Source organism: Thunnus albacares, chromosome 23 (assembly GCF_914725855.1).
Source record: "Thunnus albacares chromosome 23, fThuAlb1.1, whole genome shotgun sequence".
Lineage (NCBI taxonomy): Eukaryota > Metazoa > Chordata > Actinopteri > Scombriformes > Scombridae > Thunnus > Thunnus albacares.
In genome coordinates this window covers 12985139-13001634 of record NC_058128.1, presented here as the reverse complement: position 1 = coordinate 13001634, position 16496 = coordinate 12985139, and the positions used below count along the sequence as shown (strand labels likewise).

Sequence of the window (16496 nt, the reverse complement as noted above, 5' to 3'; positions counted from 1 at the left end):
AGAGAACTGTCACTTTCTTGAGTAATTGCAGGTTGGCCAAAGTTTTACGGCTTACGTCTTTGTTTAACTTAATGTTTTTGTTCTGTTTTATATAAAAAAATAAAAAACTACTTAACAATTTAAATAAGTTGAACAAGTTTGAACTGCTGTGTTTGGAAATGATCAGAAACTTTGGGGAAGCTGATGGTGTCATGACGGCCGTATGCTGCAGGAGAAATCACTATTTCACAATGAACATGACACACAAACAACATGTGAAAGTCGCGCGGAACGATCCATCTTGAGATCAATGTTGTTGGGATGTAATTTGGGATGATGACAATGTGACGCACTGCCTGACCCACATCCCGTATCTGTGTGGGATATCACACGTCATCATTACTCATTATTATTTTTTTTTATATGAGCTGTCCAGATGTTTGAATTCAGGAAAATATTACGTGGATTCAGATTAATTACAGACATTTTAAAAAATACTGACAGAAAAAGTCTCTGCTCTCTTCATAAAATATTAAGTTTTGTTGCCCAGCAAAAGATTGTAAGGAGAGAAAAAGAGGAAAGAACGGAGAACAAGATCTATAAAGGAACTATTTAACCTCCATTGGAGACACTTTCTCTCCATCCTCACCCATTTTCTCCCTCTCTCTTCATGTTTTTCCTTCTTCCTCCCTCTCCTTCCCTCTCTATCCATGTTTAATGAAGACTCATTAAAGATGCAGAGTTTCCATTGGCGAGCTCGCGGGGTGACCCAGACTCAATGCCTTGGAGACACACACACACACACATATAAATACACTGATCTGCTGAGCTCAGATCATCAGCTGATCCTCTTATGTCTCTGAAACACTCACTATGGAAAAAGCAACAGAAATATGTGACTTTATCCTCCCAGTGTCCTTTTATTTTATCTCCAGGCCGAGTTTTATCTGCTAATTGTCGATTAAAAAGCAGGAGAAACAAGACACTGGCAGGGTGAAGTCAGCACAGTTTGATCTCTGAGAGGGTTTGTTTTGTACTTTTGTGTTTGTGTTCCCAGGTCAGATGTCTGCATGAGGTACAAATCTATCTTGTTCCCACGGTAACACCACCCTGTATCATTGTCTGTTTTTATTTTTCAACATCAGATGACTCTCCGTCCTGCTAGAAACGCACTGCATATGTGTGTGTTGTAGAGCCACTCATGCACACTTATACACAATATACACACTTTCTCTACCCCGAAGTCACACACTCCTCCCTTCTTCTTCTGTTTGTGTGTGTGTGTGTGTGTGTGTGACAGTGATGAATACTGGCTTTAGCACTAGATCACACTGTCAGAGGTTTCTTGTAAACTGCACTGTAGTTGAACCTGACTTTTTGGACCAGTTTCACAGGTTTTTAACTCCACTTTAGAGAAAAAAGAAAAAGAAAATATGAGGGCTGGGTTTGAGAGTAAATATGGGAGCAAAAGAGACACTTTCTGTAGGTACAGTAGCCTTTTCTTGTTGGTGGGACTTAACTCAGCTCAAAGTTTGTTTCAGACCACAGACTGTAAACTGTCTATATAAAGATGAATGTAGCGAGGTGTGACATCACCCACTGGTTTGCATAGAAGCTGGTTTGAAGCCCAGAGTTCTGCTTATGGTTTTCTGTTTGGAGGCAGGACCAAATAAGGAGTGCAGGGTGTTTCTGTTCAGGCTCTGGAGATGCCCCACTACGGGGCGGTTATCGTAATCAAGTGACATTTAACTTATCAAATTATGGTGATGGCAGACATAAAAGCTACTATAATTCTTCAAATCTTATTAACGGAGCTATAATTTCCAAAATGACCACCAGCACACTCATTAGAGGACCAGAAGCGATGGAGACCATAATGACTTGTTGGAGAAAAAAAAGATTGATTTAGTATTTCTAGAGAAGTTGATGCTTTTTGAATGGGAGTCAACGGCAACCAGGGATATTTTAGAGCCAGTATCTAGCGGCTGTCGGTGGTTTTGCACTTCAAGGGACGTCCATATTGGCTTCAGCCTCGAGATATGGTAACTGCTGCTTGGTTCAAACACACAGAATTTTGTTTAAACTCCTGTGCAAAGTTTCCAAAGACACTAAATACAGTGTGTCAGGTGGGGAATGTTTATAAAATGATGCAGACGATAACTGAAATATTCCAGACTAAAACTTTATTTGCACAGATACAATAAATATATTACACAGTAAAAAGTTGTATTAAACTGTGCAGGAGAGGAAGGAAGCCCAAAGGGCTTATACAAAGTCCTCCCCTTCATTTCAACAAATCATAAAACATACTGAGTCATAAAACAATATAACATCGTTTCCCTTTCATGCAGCCATAGAAAACACTTTAAAGCTACTTAAAATGGATTTAGGATTTAATTACAGTGTCTGATTGATCCAGATTCAGTTGTGAAAACATTTTATGAGATCATAATCACGGCTCCCGATTGTGAAGCGAGAGCTTTAAATCTTGAACTCTCGCCATGAGCTGATTGACCATCGTCACAATCTGAAAAATCAGTCAGTAACGCCATAACGGGGATTTAATCTGTTTTTAAATGATGATGATGATTCATCATATCTGGTTTATTTATCACACAGTTGTTTACTGAACTTTTTTCTCTCTGTGTTTCCAGATCGGCGCCTATGATCAACAAATATGGGAGAAATCTGTGGAGCAGCGAGAAATAAAGGTCTGTCTAGTGTTGTTTACTTTTGTTTGTTTTGTTGTGTTTTTTGTTGCTCCATGCCTCCATGTTTCTGTTGTTTCACTGTTGATACTTTTTTTTTTTTTTTTTCCATTTTCCTGTTTTGTTCTCATTCAAAACATCTCTCCTTAAGCACAGTTTCTTGTGGTTCCTTTTGTCAAGTCTTGATCTGTTTTGTCTGCTTTCACTCCTCCGTCTTCCTCTCTCTTCTTCCTTTATTCTATTTTCTGTCTGGCACCATGCCACCAGTTCTTTTTCTAGTGTTTTCTTTTAACTCTTTCCTTTCTGCCCTCTCGGCTGGTTGTCACCTGCCCATCTCTCCTCTCTTCATCTCCATCCGTCTTTTCGTCCTCCTCCTCCTCCTCATCCTCTCTACAGTTTATTTCACTGGTGAGTATTCATCGGAGCGGGACGTCCCCTCTTGTTGTTCCCCGCAGTGCACGTCTGCTCACCCACACTGTAGACTAGAGGTTGTGATTGGTCAGATCCTGGTGTGTTTTATTAACCCCCTCTCTGCGTTCACACCACTAGCATAGCACGCTGCTCCGTGATTGGCTGCAGGAAGGAGTCATTTGTTTAAGTTAAACTGCGGCCAACGTTTCCTCGTAGATAAGTGAGGGAACTGAGCAGCTGTGGAGACGTCTGTGGTGTGAACACAGCTGGATTAGCATGAGTCATGTGATCAGGCAGCAGGTAGTTTGTGAGACGTTCTGTGAGTTTTTTTTTTTAAAAGAAAAACATCATCTCTTGAAGCAACAGAGTGACTGAAGGCCAGTTCAGATCAAAGATTCATGCAAGACAAAACAGTTTCTAGAGGATGTTGTGTGTTTCTCTGGGAACAGACATAATAACTTAACGCATGGTGGTAACGTTCCCAGCCGTGTCCTTCCTCTTCAACACTCATCAGTTTGAAACTGTCAGCTTTCAGGTTTTGTGTCTTGAGCTTCTTTGTGATGCAGAAAGTCACCTGCTGTCACCACAGTCTAGTACAATATAAGTGTTTCATGTAAATAATGAGGTACACGTACATGAAGAGCTGATAAATATGAATCAATTCGTTGACTGACAGACAATTAATCCGTCACTATTTTGATAATCAGTTAATCCTTTAAGGTTTTTGTTTTTTAGCACAAAATGCCAAAAATATACTGGATCCAGCTTCTGTTTATACTAAATATCAGTTTATACTAAATATCTTTGGGTTTTGGATTGTTAGACCCCATTTACACCTGGCATTAAAATGAGATCTGTATCTGGATAAAGAAAAACACATGTTAACGCTGCGATCGGATCAGCCAGACAACATGTGGAGGTGGTCAGACTCACATCGTGATTGGATCTCAGCCACGTGTAAATGCAGTCTGTACAGCACCACCACATACTTAAAAAAAAAAAAAAAAAAAAAAATCCACCCACCAAGTTGAAAGGTCACTAAACTCGGCCTCCTCCAGGCAGCTGAAGAAAGCCCTGCAAAAAGCCTAAAGTAGTAGCCGTAGGAGCTAAAAGTCTTCGCCCATCCACCGTGTTGCTTCCTGTGACCTGGGATGGAAAAAAAAAAAAGAAAAAATCATGCTGAGTCCCAGGTAGTTAAATCTGCCTGCTTTGCTTATTTGACTAATTTGCATATTGAGATCCGATCACAATGCTGGCACAACTGAGAAACAAAAACTTTTATACCAGATGTAAATAAAAACAAGCAACTTAAAGACGTCATCTTGGACTTTAGGAAATTGTGACCGACATTTATCCCTATTTTCAGACATTTTATACACCAAACCATCAATTGATTTGAGTAAATATTTAGGCTAGCTGATTTATCGATGATTAAAACAATCATTAGTTGCAGCCCTGTTATCATGGCAACTTTGACATGAATTGGTCAGTTTTAAGAGGCTGTTTATGTCTCATAGTTGCTAGTTTTAACTGTCCAGCAGGCTGACGAGGAGCCCACTCCTCTTAACAGCACAGATCAGCAACAGTCCTCCTCTTTAGTGTTTTGGATACTTCATAGTTGACCTCTTTTTCCACTCCGGCTTCAGATCACTTTGCAGGCTCAAATTAGAGCTCAGTGCAACGATATTGTGTGTGTGTGTGTGTGTGAGAAGGCATGCCTTTAGGAGACTCCCTCTCAGCCCCCAGCAGTGGTAATCAGAGCCTCTTCACCTGTCTGCCGTGACCTCTCACCTCTCACCTTTGACCCGTAAAGACGGCAGCGTAATCCCTCCCTTCTCAGATTTTATGAGAGATTCTCTGACATCCTAACGTGGGCTTCGAAGACCTGATAATGCTTCTTAAAGCGTTTAAAGGGAAGCTTTTAGTTTATTTATTTCAAGTTAATCATTGTGCCGGAAGATCTAAATGAGAGGTTGAGAAGTTTTCTGCTCTACTTAATGAGCTCAAAGTCCACACACACACACACACACACACACACACACACTCTCATGAACACACATACACAGCGCTGTGACCTTGACTCCTTGTATCTGTCACATAAATGGTTTCCCAGCCTTTCTTTCTGCCGCAGACACTGCAGAGTTTATCTAAGCACAGTACTGAAGCACGACGTGTCACCTGCTCACCTCTACAAACTTTCGTACTGTTTATAGGCTCATAAATAGCTTAAACTACCAATTGTTCTCATACAGTAAATCCAGGAGAAACCAGTTGTTTGTAAGATGCGCAGATGCTGTTCAGCGTGTTGTTAATGTACAAAATTAACATGATTGATGTCTCATAACTGAAAGCTCTTAAGAGGGATGAGCTCAGTAGGAGATCAGCAGGATCAGGAGCAGAAATAGATCGATTAAAAGCATTTCCCTTCAGATCTCTAGCTTTGATAAAAACAAATAACACAAGAGAATTACAGCAGTTTTATGCCACCATTTGGCTAAAAATGTACCACTGCTTATATCAATTCTGCTGTTTTCTATGTGTAATGTGCAAAATAAAGATTTTTACTTCTTTTTTTTTCTAGTTTGATTTATGACATTGAGTGAAACCTTTTTGGGAAGGAGAGCATATTTGTATTTAGCTCTTACCGCTAACTGTTCACTGTCTGTGATGTGAGTTCAGCAGAGAGGTTTTATACCAACTCACTCTACACAGGAAAGCCATCCGCCACCTGCTGGCGCAAACAGGAAACTACAGTATAGTCTGCTGGATTTGGGTTCAGATTACATTGTAAAACAAAAAAATACTTTTCATATCTACCATTTTATATTTGTAGCTATCTGTTTCCTTTGTGACTTACAATAAGTAAAACAAGAAGTAAAACCTGAACCCTCAACATGACTAACAGTGCGACGTTAGTGAGGAATGTAAAGTGCAAACAGTAAATGAATGACTGGCACCGACACATCAGTCACCGAGGCAACATCATAACTTGTAACTTGGAGGAGAAACTTGTTTATAAAGATAAGAAGCTATAGAAAGCTCCGAGATAAGAGAGCCGCAGCCAGGCGAGATGTTGAAGGACTTACTGCTGCGGTAAATCTACTGCCAAGAGGAAGATATTGATCGACTTCTTTTAGCCACACACACACACACACACACACACACACACACACACACACACACACACACTAGTTTGTCTGTCTCTCACAGCATATTTGCTTGTTGGCTGTGCTATTTAAAGATAAGGACGTCCATCAAGCCTCTGTATCAGACCATTGACTGATAAGACACAAGTTGATTGTCCTGTATGTCAATATTAGCACTAACTAGAGAGTTTTCTGTGATATTTAACTCATGACAGATACAAAGTTTAAAAACTACAGTATTTTAAATCTTTGAAAGTACTAATTATGTTTTTCTCTTATGGTTTTGTATTGTTAATGAAAATACACAAGTAGAGCAGGATGTCATTTTAAATATTTGGAAACCTGAATCAGTAAAGACACCAGAACAAAACTTTTTTTTATTATACCTTCCTATAAGAAATATTAAAGAAATCTATTTAACAATAGAAGCCAAAGGTTTCACACGTTGAACATGTAGCTTTAAGGAAATAAATTTGCCTACATAAACTAGACAATAACTTGCAAACTTTTCATTTAAAGTTGGAATATATTTACTAAATGATAAGTATACAAAAAATAATCAAGACTACAAATCTATCTAAGTCAAGAGTGTTTTTATTATTCCTTTATGAAAGATTTGTCTTGTTCAAAGGACAAAGGATTGGCTGCACAAATCAAACAGACATGTAACCAAAAACTTGAACTAAAATACACACATGCAGACATGCCAGCTTTGGGTATTTGACAGTGTTTGATACTCATATCAGTGTTAAATAAAATGTAATGTTTTTGTATATACTTCTGTAACACTATCACACTAAAAGAAGAAAGATATGTAGGGGGACTTTTTAAAGAAATACACCAAATCTGACAGGTTTTTTTGTGAAATGGTGTATTTCCTCCACATTCCTGTAGTTACAATAGAAAGTAGGTGTGTGTGTGTGGGGAAACTCTGAGTAGATAACATGTGTGTGTTGAACTTCCAGCTGTGCACATGTACTGAACATAAAGCCAAGTGTTTACCCAGAGTCACTGATATGTGCTATCACTAAAACCAAACTACTGTCAGTCTGCTCACCATAGTAACTCTGACACACACACACCTTAAAACCATCTTTATTTTATTTACAACCCCTCGCTGTCACTCACACACATGTACAAAGGCTGTCATACACACCGCATTTCGTAATTTACACTCGCTCGTAAAATTTCAGCGCAGTTTGTCATCACAGCAGACGGAGCAGCCTCTCTCTTTCTCTCTCTCTCTCTGTCTCTCAGACGCACACGCAGAGCACATGAACTGTGTGTCGTAGGAGGAAGTGAGCGACTGGCACAGGAAGTCAGAGTGCCACAGGGGAACGTTATTCCCAGGCTCATAAACTTGCACAAAGCACCAACTTTAGAACTACAATCGTAACGCTCACAGGATGAATGAGAGCCATAACAGCTGGTTTCAAAGACTGAAGGGTCTGTAGGGACGTTTTTGCTGTTTTTAGATCTCCAGACCGGGCTGAATATGTAGAGAGAAATGTAGACGCAGTGAAATATCAAATAGAGCCTGTAGCTGTGTGAGCCTGAATGCACGGCGTGCCTCCTCAAACACTGGATGTGTGTGTGTGTGTGTGTGTTTGTGTTTCTGAAGGCATAAAGCGCACGAGAAGCCTCCTGCAGTCGAGTCCCTGTAGACAAATGTGTGTGTGTGTGTGTGTGTGTGTGTGTGTGTGTGTGTGTGTGTGTGTGTGTGTGTGTGTGAATATGTGTGAATATGTGTTTTATAAAGCCCTCTCTCTGACTCGGTGTCTCTCTGTCTCCCCCCGCAGGGCTTGAGGAACAAGCCGAAGAAGACGGGTCACGTCAAACCGGACCTCATAGATGTGGATTTGGTTAGAGGTGAGAAAACGAGCTCATTTGATGTGTGTTTTTTTTTTAGCTTCAGCAGAAAGCCCGTCTGTTAAATCATCGTCGTCGTCTGTCTGCTCATCGACGTAAATCTCACACACATGAACCCGAGGTGCCAGCGTCGCCGTGCCAGCCTCCTGTCACCGTTAATCCTCATCCTGGCTGCCTTCGTCTATCCGTCTCGTCTCTTTCTCTTCCTCCTCCTCCTCCTCCTCCTCGTAACTGTCTCATATTCAATTATTCATCAAATCAGCCGAATGTATCCTCATTGTTATTTCATTGCAAAGGGAGACGGAGAGATAAACGAGATAGAGGAAGAGAGAAACAGAAGAGAAAGGAAGCGAAGGATGAGGAGTCGGAAGCAGATTAAAAGATAAAACGCACATCTCTTAATTCGACTCCAGGATGTGTGAAGTGATGATCCTTTCTGCTCGCCGTGGGGCTTAATTAGCCTCTTCTCATCAAACTAAGTGTGTGTGTGTGTGTTTTCTCCAGGTTCGGCGTTTGCGAAAGCCAAACCAGAGAGTCCTTGGACGTCACTGACCAGGAAGGGCATCGTCAGAGTCGTCTTCTTTCCGTTCTTCTATCGATGGTGGATCCAGGTCACCTCCAGAGCCATTTTCCTCTTACTGCTGGCTCTCTATCTGCTGCAAGGTGTGTGTGTGTGTGTGTGATGTTTGTAATGTCGAAATGCCTCCCCACAATTTCGTTTCTCTCATTGTGGTCTGGCTTGAGACAGACGTCACTCTAGGTAGGCCGTACGATAAATGATTAACAGTTCTTCTTTACTGAGACATTAATATGAGCCCTTCCTACACCTGACTGCACAAAAACAGTGTCAAACTGGGAAAACATGACCACTATTACCAGATTTTTCCTAAACTGTGGATCAATATCAGCCTTTTAAATATGAGATACAGGTCTGGTTATAGCAAAACCGTCCTCATTTTTTCCCTGTAGTCATTATTTAAGCCGGTTGATCCAGTATCTTGATGTTTTCCTGATTTAAATCTCTTAGATGTTCAACAGCTGCTCCCGAGCATCTTATCAGTTGCTCTTAAAATACACACGCAGTTCACAATGTCTTGCGAGCACGGTGCGCTCCCTGGCAACGCCTACACGGGCCGCACACGCTCGCTGCACAAACACTCCGACGAATACTATTGAAAAGTGTTTTCCACCACCTACGTCACGTTGCCCTTTTCAGCGCTGATGAAAACAGACTCAACACTGTTATTTTTCATCTCTCCTTCCAACCCGCCGCCCTCCTGCTCACTTCCCGCACATACCACATAAAAACACACACACACCCTCACACCTTCTGGGTAACAGCAAAAGAAATTTAAAGGTAAAGTCAACGATTCTGTTTGTGTTCTGAAAAAGACCCCCAACGTTTTTTTTTACACTCCAAGTCTGTTTCTGTCGCGTTCAGTGAAGCGTAATCTGAGCAAGCAGCTGTGTAAATCACACAAATACCCTGCTCGATATGTGTATTCAGCTTATTAACTGTATCAATAAATCGGATGTAGACTGTGTGTATAAGCCTATTTCGGTCAGCATTCTCCTCCCCCTTCTCTGTCTGCGTGCGTTTTCTAAATCTCCGTCGCTAGGTGAAACAACAGCAACAACAACCTCCGAGCTGGAACCTACACACTGAAAATGGCAAATTATGTTTGTCTTTTTTATCAGTACAAGTCATAAAACACAGTCAACATACGTCTTTTACTGTTTTATGCGGCGTTTTTCTTCAGGACACCGTCACTGCATCCTGGCCTTAGCGCCGCCCAAGACAACTGTGATTGGTTTAAAGAAATACAAACAAGCCTTTACAGCAGAATTGATAGTGGAGGCAAGATGGAAGATTAGACAAACTAAAACCTGACATCAGTTTCTGAATTTGCTCTGGCTAATATTTTAGTAAACAGTTGCTTAATTACACATTCGCCAGACACAACACGACATGAGCATCCAACTGGAGTTGTTTTCTGGTCACTTCATTAATTCAAGTACTATTTATTTCACACTTTTTTTTTTCTCTCTCTACCAACCCCTGAAAAAAACCATTTAAGTCAGTAGCTGTTAGATAATCAGTGTTAATAAATATGCAGGCTGGAAAACCAAAACTGCAAGTAAGAGGCTAAAATCAGTGAAAACATGCAGAGTTGTGTGCATGAAGAGGTTTTCCTAATGAAGGTTTAAATCATAATCTTGAAACTTGTCATTTAATTTCTTGGATCTGAAATGTTGTATTGATGCCATTTCCTCATTCCTCGCAGTGGCAGCAGCGTTCTTGTATGTGACCATCCCTCAGCCTCATGGGATACCGGCCACCGAAGTGTTCGGAGCCATCTGGCTCATGCTGCTGCTGGGCACCGTCCACTGTCAGATCGTCTCCACCAGGACCCCGAAACCTGCCTCCAGCAGCGGGGGGAAGAGACGCAGGTAACCACGGAGAAAAGACAAAAGGGAAACGTAGACAGATAGATAAGATAGACGAGTTTAACGACGAGGAGGGCAAGAAAAAGGAGGACAACATGAAAGCAGGATGCGGTGATGAGTCATCGGAGAGATGAAACCCAAGAGCCCCTCTGAAAAAAAGGAGGCACAGGAAGAGATAAAGAGAGAGAAACAGAGATAACAAAGGGAGAGATTAGTGGATATAAATAACACAAGATGGGGGAAGAAAGTTGTGGAAATGAATGAATGTGTCTTTTGTTGCTGTTTGTTTTCTCATCAGCTTCTTTCACTAAAACTCAAAACAGATTAAAGAACGTTTATCATGGAGAGATTCAAAAATCCAAACATCCACTGATTAAAACACTCATCAGATTCTTTTTAAACTGTTTATTTATTTGAATCTTTCTATGAAGAATTTTTTTCTATTTAATCTTTTGTGGATTTGATTTGACTTTTAAAGATAAGAACCGGCTAAGACGATGTTTTCTGGTTTGACTTATGTGGTTTTTTTTTGTTTTGTTTTTGAAATCTCTCCCTGATAACTCGACTGTCACTTGAGACAAGACAGAGCGTATTTACTGCGTGTGAAAGTAGAAAGTAGTCGGCTACTCTGTGTGTTTTGTCGTGTTTAGATTTGCAGCTTGTGATTCTCTCTGTGTTGGTTCAAAGCTTCAGTTTGCGGCTGCTGTTTCTGGTCCAGAATGTCAATTTTCATACTCTTGGGAAGAAAATTGGACCATGCCACTGTTTTGGAAAGAGGTTTTGGGTTGTTTTTGAGAGTGAAACACACAGTTTGTTCCTTCATCGAATCAACTTTGGGGTTTTTTTCATTTAAGTTGAGGAAAAATCATGAAAAGGGTACAATTATTTGACACAGAGTTGATTCTGTACATTTTTTTGTCTATTTTTTTCCTCTCCCTGTTCTTCAGCTCACTCTTATAGACGTTTTATCTCGTAGACAGAAAGACAAATCAGTCACTCATGGTTAACATGTCATGGATCTCCTGTGGGGAAACACATTTTTAATTTTTTAACCATTGCTAGGTGAGAGAAAATCTTCATCAACATCCTTTTTCATCCTGCCTTTAAATCTTAGAACACAACTCCTGTCCTACACTTCTCTCCTCTCTGTCCTTTAATGACCAAACCTTTTAGGAAACTGCTAAATACAACTTTTGTGTTAATATCCTGCAAAAGTAGACATGGAACTAAAATTTCTTGTATCTTGTAATTGCATCTACCCAAACAAATGTCTCCCTAAACACATTTTCTTTGTACTTTTGTCCAATGTTTACTTGATTTTAATTAAGGGTTTTCATTTTTAATGATTTTGTGTTCAAGATATAAATACGTGAAAGTGACTGTCAGTAAGAGAATTGTATAAAATTATCTACTTTTGCAGAATAACAACCTAAAAGAGGATTTTGGTGGAATATACCTTTTTATTGTATCACTGTGTCCAGCGGTAACTTGTGCGTCTCGGCACTGCGTCAATTTGAAAACTATCTTTTAATACGACAGTAAATTGCAGCCAGGTTCCCGGTGGACACACTGCTGTAGCTCCAAGTCTTGGTAGTCTCCAGGTCTAAGTCTCTCTTCACCCTCTATTCTTTCCAAACTGAAGGAAGTTGAGGAAGGCATCTCAGATGGAGGTGCATAGGGAAGGCGACGGGTCTAGCACTACCGATAACACACAGGAGGGGGCGCCACACTCCCACTCAGCCAGCACCACATACAGCCTGGGCGCTCTCTTCCAAGATTTCTGGCATGATATCTGTAAAGCTGGGTGTGTATTTTCGTTTCCCATCTTCCTAAAACGAGATGATGTACAATGACGGGGCTGGGCTTCAGTTTCCAAAACGATCCAGATTCAAATTAGCTCTGCAGATCTTAGATGAATGATTGAATAAATGAACATAAAGAAAGAAAATAATGACATTTTCTCTTGGTAAAAAAGGGAGATACTTTACATCTTTGAATTACACTGTAAATTAAAACACCAAATTTACCTTTTGTGTGTCAGAAACTGAATCTCAGCCCTGACTGGGACCTAACTGGGCTGCAACATCACTTCTTTTTCTGTCATATTGTAAATCTTTATCCTCAGTTGACTGAATATTTACCAAGAAATTCTAATTGGATGATCAGAAAACAATATATTTTGAACTTCTAGTTCTTAAACTTAATTGACTGTCTCATTCCTGCTGCCTGTTTTGCAGCTGATTTTATGTAAAAGGCATGCTGACTATGTTCAAAGGAAGCATGAGGAGCTGTCTTTACAAAAAAAAAAAACTACTAGCTATGAATGATGATCTTCTAGCTGCCATCAGGATCACTGCTCAAACATCTGTTTGCAGTTTCAGCTCCTCATTCTTCTATTTAAAACGGCTTCAGCAGACTACAACAGTGTGGAACATTTCTGAGTACAAATAACTGCTGATCTATTGATTATCTGCCAAAATCACTTCAAGACAGTCAGTGAATTTTCCTCAGTCATTAAATAGTTCTTGTTTGTGAGATTTTAAGACTTTTTAAAATCACTTTTCACAAGAGAATCAAGACAGAAAAGAACATCACTGATTATTTTCACATTTAAGATGCTATATTTACCGTAATTGATGCTTTCATGCATGTAAGAACTCAGTGTTGTACCTCAATTATTAGCTACTGCTCTCCAATGTTGTTTTGATTTTGCATCAATGTTCCACAGTGTTGTGTTGAACGCATCCTGTTAGTTTGATTTAACTGCATGTCTGCTTCTAAAACTCAACTTTATTACTAGTAAACTCACCTCTCTGCTCCCTCTGTTTTTATCTAAATATCTATTCATCTGTCTATACACGTCCTTCTTTTTCTATCAATCTCTTGCTCTCTCCATCTCGCCCCTTCCTCCCACTCCACGCCTTCTCTTCCTCCCTCCCGTAAAGATCTAAGAAGTCCAAGCTGTCCATCGACAAGTCGACGGAGACCGACAACGGTTACGTGTCACTGGACGGCCGTGTGACCAATCGCAGCAGCGAGGAAGGGCTTCAGCTCCACGAGCAGCGATGCGATTCGCTAAACAGAGCCGACGAGGTGTGCTGGAACTCGCACGTCCAACCCGCGCACGCTCACGCACCGCGCAGCCCGGGACTGATGCTGGCCAGCGGCAACAAGGTGATGCTTTATTTTCACCACTGATTAATATTACAATTCATCTATCATCAAAACAGCTGTTGACTTATTTTCTGTTGTCTTGCAGGAGCCAGCGTCAGACGAGGCCTCCAGTGAGGAGGACCCCGAAGCGTCCTACAGCGCCCTCCGTAGGGGAGTAGAGAGAATGAACAGTGACTGTACGCTCCGAAACCGCAAGAACGCACACCATTACAAGAAACACTACGCTGTGGAGGTAAACACACACGCAACACAAGGCGACGTGTTAACTTTTCAGTTTATTCGCTGTGTGTCTGATAAATAAAAACAGGACATACAGGCCATTTCATATTTTTGTTTTTATCTCCGTCTCGTCTACTGTCTGTCAGGACGTCCCCAAGTCCGGCACCAGCTGTAGCTCCAGATGTTCCAGTCTGAGAACTCAGGACTCAGAGAGCACTCGACACGAATCCGAGACAGAGGACCTGCTGTGGGAAGACTTTCTGCACTGTGCTGAGTGCAGATCATCCTGCACCTCAGAGACAGGTCAGAGATTAAAATACATATATTTAATTAATCATCCTTCATAAATAGATATCTGCAGGTTATTGTATTAAAACTACTGTTGATACTGTCTTCCTCCACAGAGGGAGAAGGAGGAGGCACACCTGTCTGTGCGCCGGCTAAAAAGGAATACAGAGACGACCCTTTCCATCAGGTCTGTACACACACTCACATAACACACATGGCTTACACAAAGCTACTAATGAACTTCTCAGGCTCAGTAAGATTTTGATGATTTGCAGTTTGATAAAAATCTGGGTTACAACTAAATTCGGTCGAGAAGAGTTTCAATGTCTGTGGTACATTTTACAGCTGTTTCAATGTGTAGTTAGAACCTGTTTTGCACTGAAATCACTTTTACTCAAAGTTCAAGCGTGTCAAATATTGTAAATTAAAATAGAAAACAATTACACATGTAAATCAAAGGGAGGTGCAAATTACAATTACAGTGCAAAGCATGTATGAAAGTGTGATGTTATTCATTATAAGCAATGAAAAATTGTATAGAGAAAAAAAAAGCGTTTTAGTTTGTTTACTTGCTTTCCCGTAGATCCTGTTAGAGTAATAAGTAAATGTCATGGTGTACGTTCCTTCCTCAGGGTCACGTTCCCTGGCTGCACAGCTCCAACCCCGGCCTGGAGAGAGTGAGCGCCATCGTGTGGGAGGGAAACGAGTGCAAGAAGGCCGACATGTCCGTCCTGGAGATCAGCGGCATGATCATGAACCGAGTGAGTGACAGACAAAGGCGGCGACAAATGTTGTTGTCCTAAAATAATTCATACTTTGGATTTTCTACTTGTGTGGAACTAAAGGAAATAAAATCTGTCTCTCTGCAGGTGAATCTCTACACTCCAGGTATTGGTTACCAGGTGTTTGGGAACCTGGTTTCTGTGACCCTCGGCCTCACGCCTTTTGCTTACAGGTACAAAACAAACTGAGCTAGCCCTTTACAAAGTTTACCTTTTTAGTAATTAAAAACAAGTAAAATAACAAAAGAAATTGAACTGGAGAAATGTTTTCAGTTGATGGAAAAAGTTATTAATTTTCTTCATATTTACATCAAAACTGACATTGAAAGTCTTATTTTTGACAATAAGTCATATTTCACTTACGTCAGTCTTTCACTTACATTTCCTCTCTTGCAGGCTGGCTCAGTACCGCGATTTGGATCAGCTGACCACACTCTCAGCCAATGAGCTGCTGTCTGTGGCGCTGGGGGGCGGGTCCGGATCAGATGCCTTGGTTATCACCATGGTAACACTGAGCTTCTTGGTGCGCGTTTGCCTTATATGGCTCTTCTTCTTCCTGCTCAGCGTAGCGGAGAGGACCTACAAACAGGTGAGATCAATAAACAGTGTAGATTTTACTGCAGTATTTAAAATTTAATATTAGTTTATTAATTATTATACATTTTTATTTGTTGTTTGTTTCAGAGGCTACTGTTTGCCAAACTGTTTGGTCACCTGACTTCGGCCCGCAGAGCCAGGAAGTCTGAGGTTCCCCATTTTAGACTGAAGAAAGTTCAGAACATCAAGATGTGGCTGTCGCTACGCTCCTACCTCAAGGTGCTTCACTCTCAATTTTCTTGTAAAGTGTCCTTTAGTGTTTTTTAGATTTAGTCAAGTTTAAGTCAAGACTGATTATTTGGCAACAATCGTAGATAATGAATTAAGTAAAGATGCTGTTAAACTGGAAAAATTTACATTAATGTTTGCTTTTAGAGCTGCAACGATTAATCAATCAGTCGATTGAAAATTAATCAGCAAAACTAACAAACAGATATTTGCTGGTAGCAGCTTCTCAAATGTGAGGATTTGAAGCTTTTATGTGTCACACATGATAGTAAACTGAATATTTTTGGATTTTGAAACAAAACAATAACAGGCATTTTTCACTATTAGCATTTTATAGACAAAACAATTAATCGAGAATATCTGCGGATTAATTGAAAATAATTGTTAGTTGCAGCACTGTTTGCTTTCGCAACATTTCTGTTGATTTGGGAGTTGGACAAATTCAGTTCTAACAAATCAAACAGTTGGAAACAAAAAGACTAAATAGTTCTGAACTGTTGTATTTGCAGAGACGGGGTCCTCAGCGGTCAGTGGACGTGATCGTGTCATCGGCCTTCCTGCTCACTTTATCTGTCGTCTTCATCTGCTGTGCCCAGGTAATACTAGTATATCCATATTAAACTGGTTTGCTTAGTGCCTCTAAACAG

At 40.6% G+C, this 16496-nt stretch overlaps 1 protein-coding gene across 3 annotated transcripts in view; it reads left to right on the top strand.

Annotated features, from left to right (window-relative positions):
* LOC122974901 (protein PHTF2-like) overlaps positions 1 to 16496 on the top strand; it is a 52546-nt gene that overhangs the window by 31063 nt on the left and 4987 nt on the right. The window contains exons 4-18 of one of the 3 annotated variants that reach the window (XM_044342979.1): positions 2634 to 2690; positions 3084 to 3095; positions 8044 to 8113; positions 8618 to 8776; positions 10399 to 10564; positions 12204 to 12365; positions 13507 to 13735; positions 13821 to 13967; positions 14101 to 14257; positions 14359 to 14429; positions 14875 to 15003; positions 15112 to 15197; positions 15421 to 15613; positions 15709 to 15840; positions 16359 to 16445. In XM_044342979.1, coding sequence (XP_044198914.1) covers positions 2634 to 2690; positions 3084 to 3095; positions 8044 to 8113; positions 8618 to 8776; positions 10399 to 10564; positions 12204 to 12365; positions 13507 to 13735; positions 13821 to 13967; positions 14101 to 14257; positions 14359 to 14429; positions 14875 to 15003; positions 15112 to 15197; positions 15421 to 15613; positions 15709 to 15840; positions 16359 to 16445 — 1857 coding nt within the window. The remainder of the gene's footprint in view (positions 1 to 2633; positions 2691 to 3083; positions 3096 to 8043; positions 8114 to 8617; positions 8777 to 10398; positions 10565 to 12203; positions 12366 to 13506; positions 13736 to 13820; positions 13968 to 14100; positions 14258 to 14358; positions 14430 to 14874; positions 15004 to 15111; positions 15198 to 15420; positions 15614 to 15708; positions 15841 to 16358; positions 16446 to 16496) is intronic. The other 2 variants (XM_044342980.1, XM_044342981.1) reach the window with 2 other exon arrangements.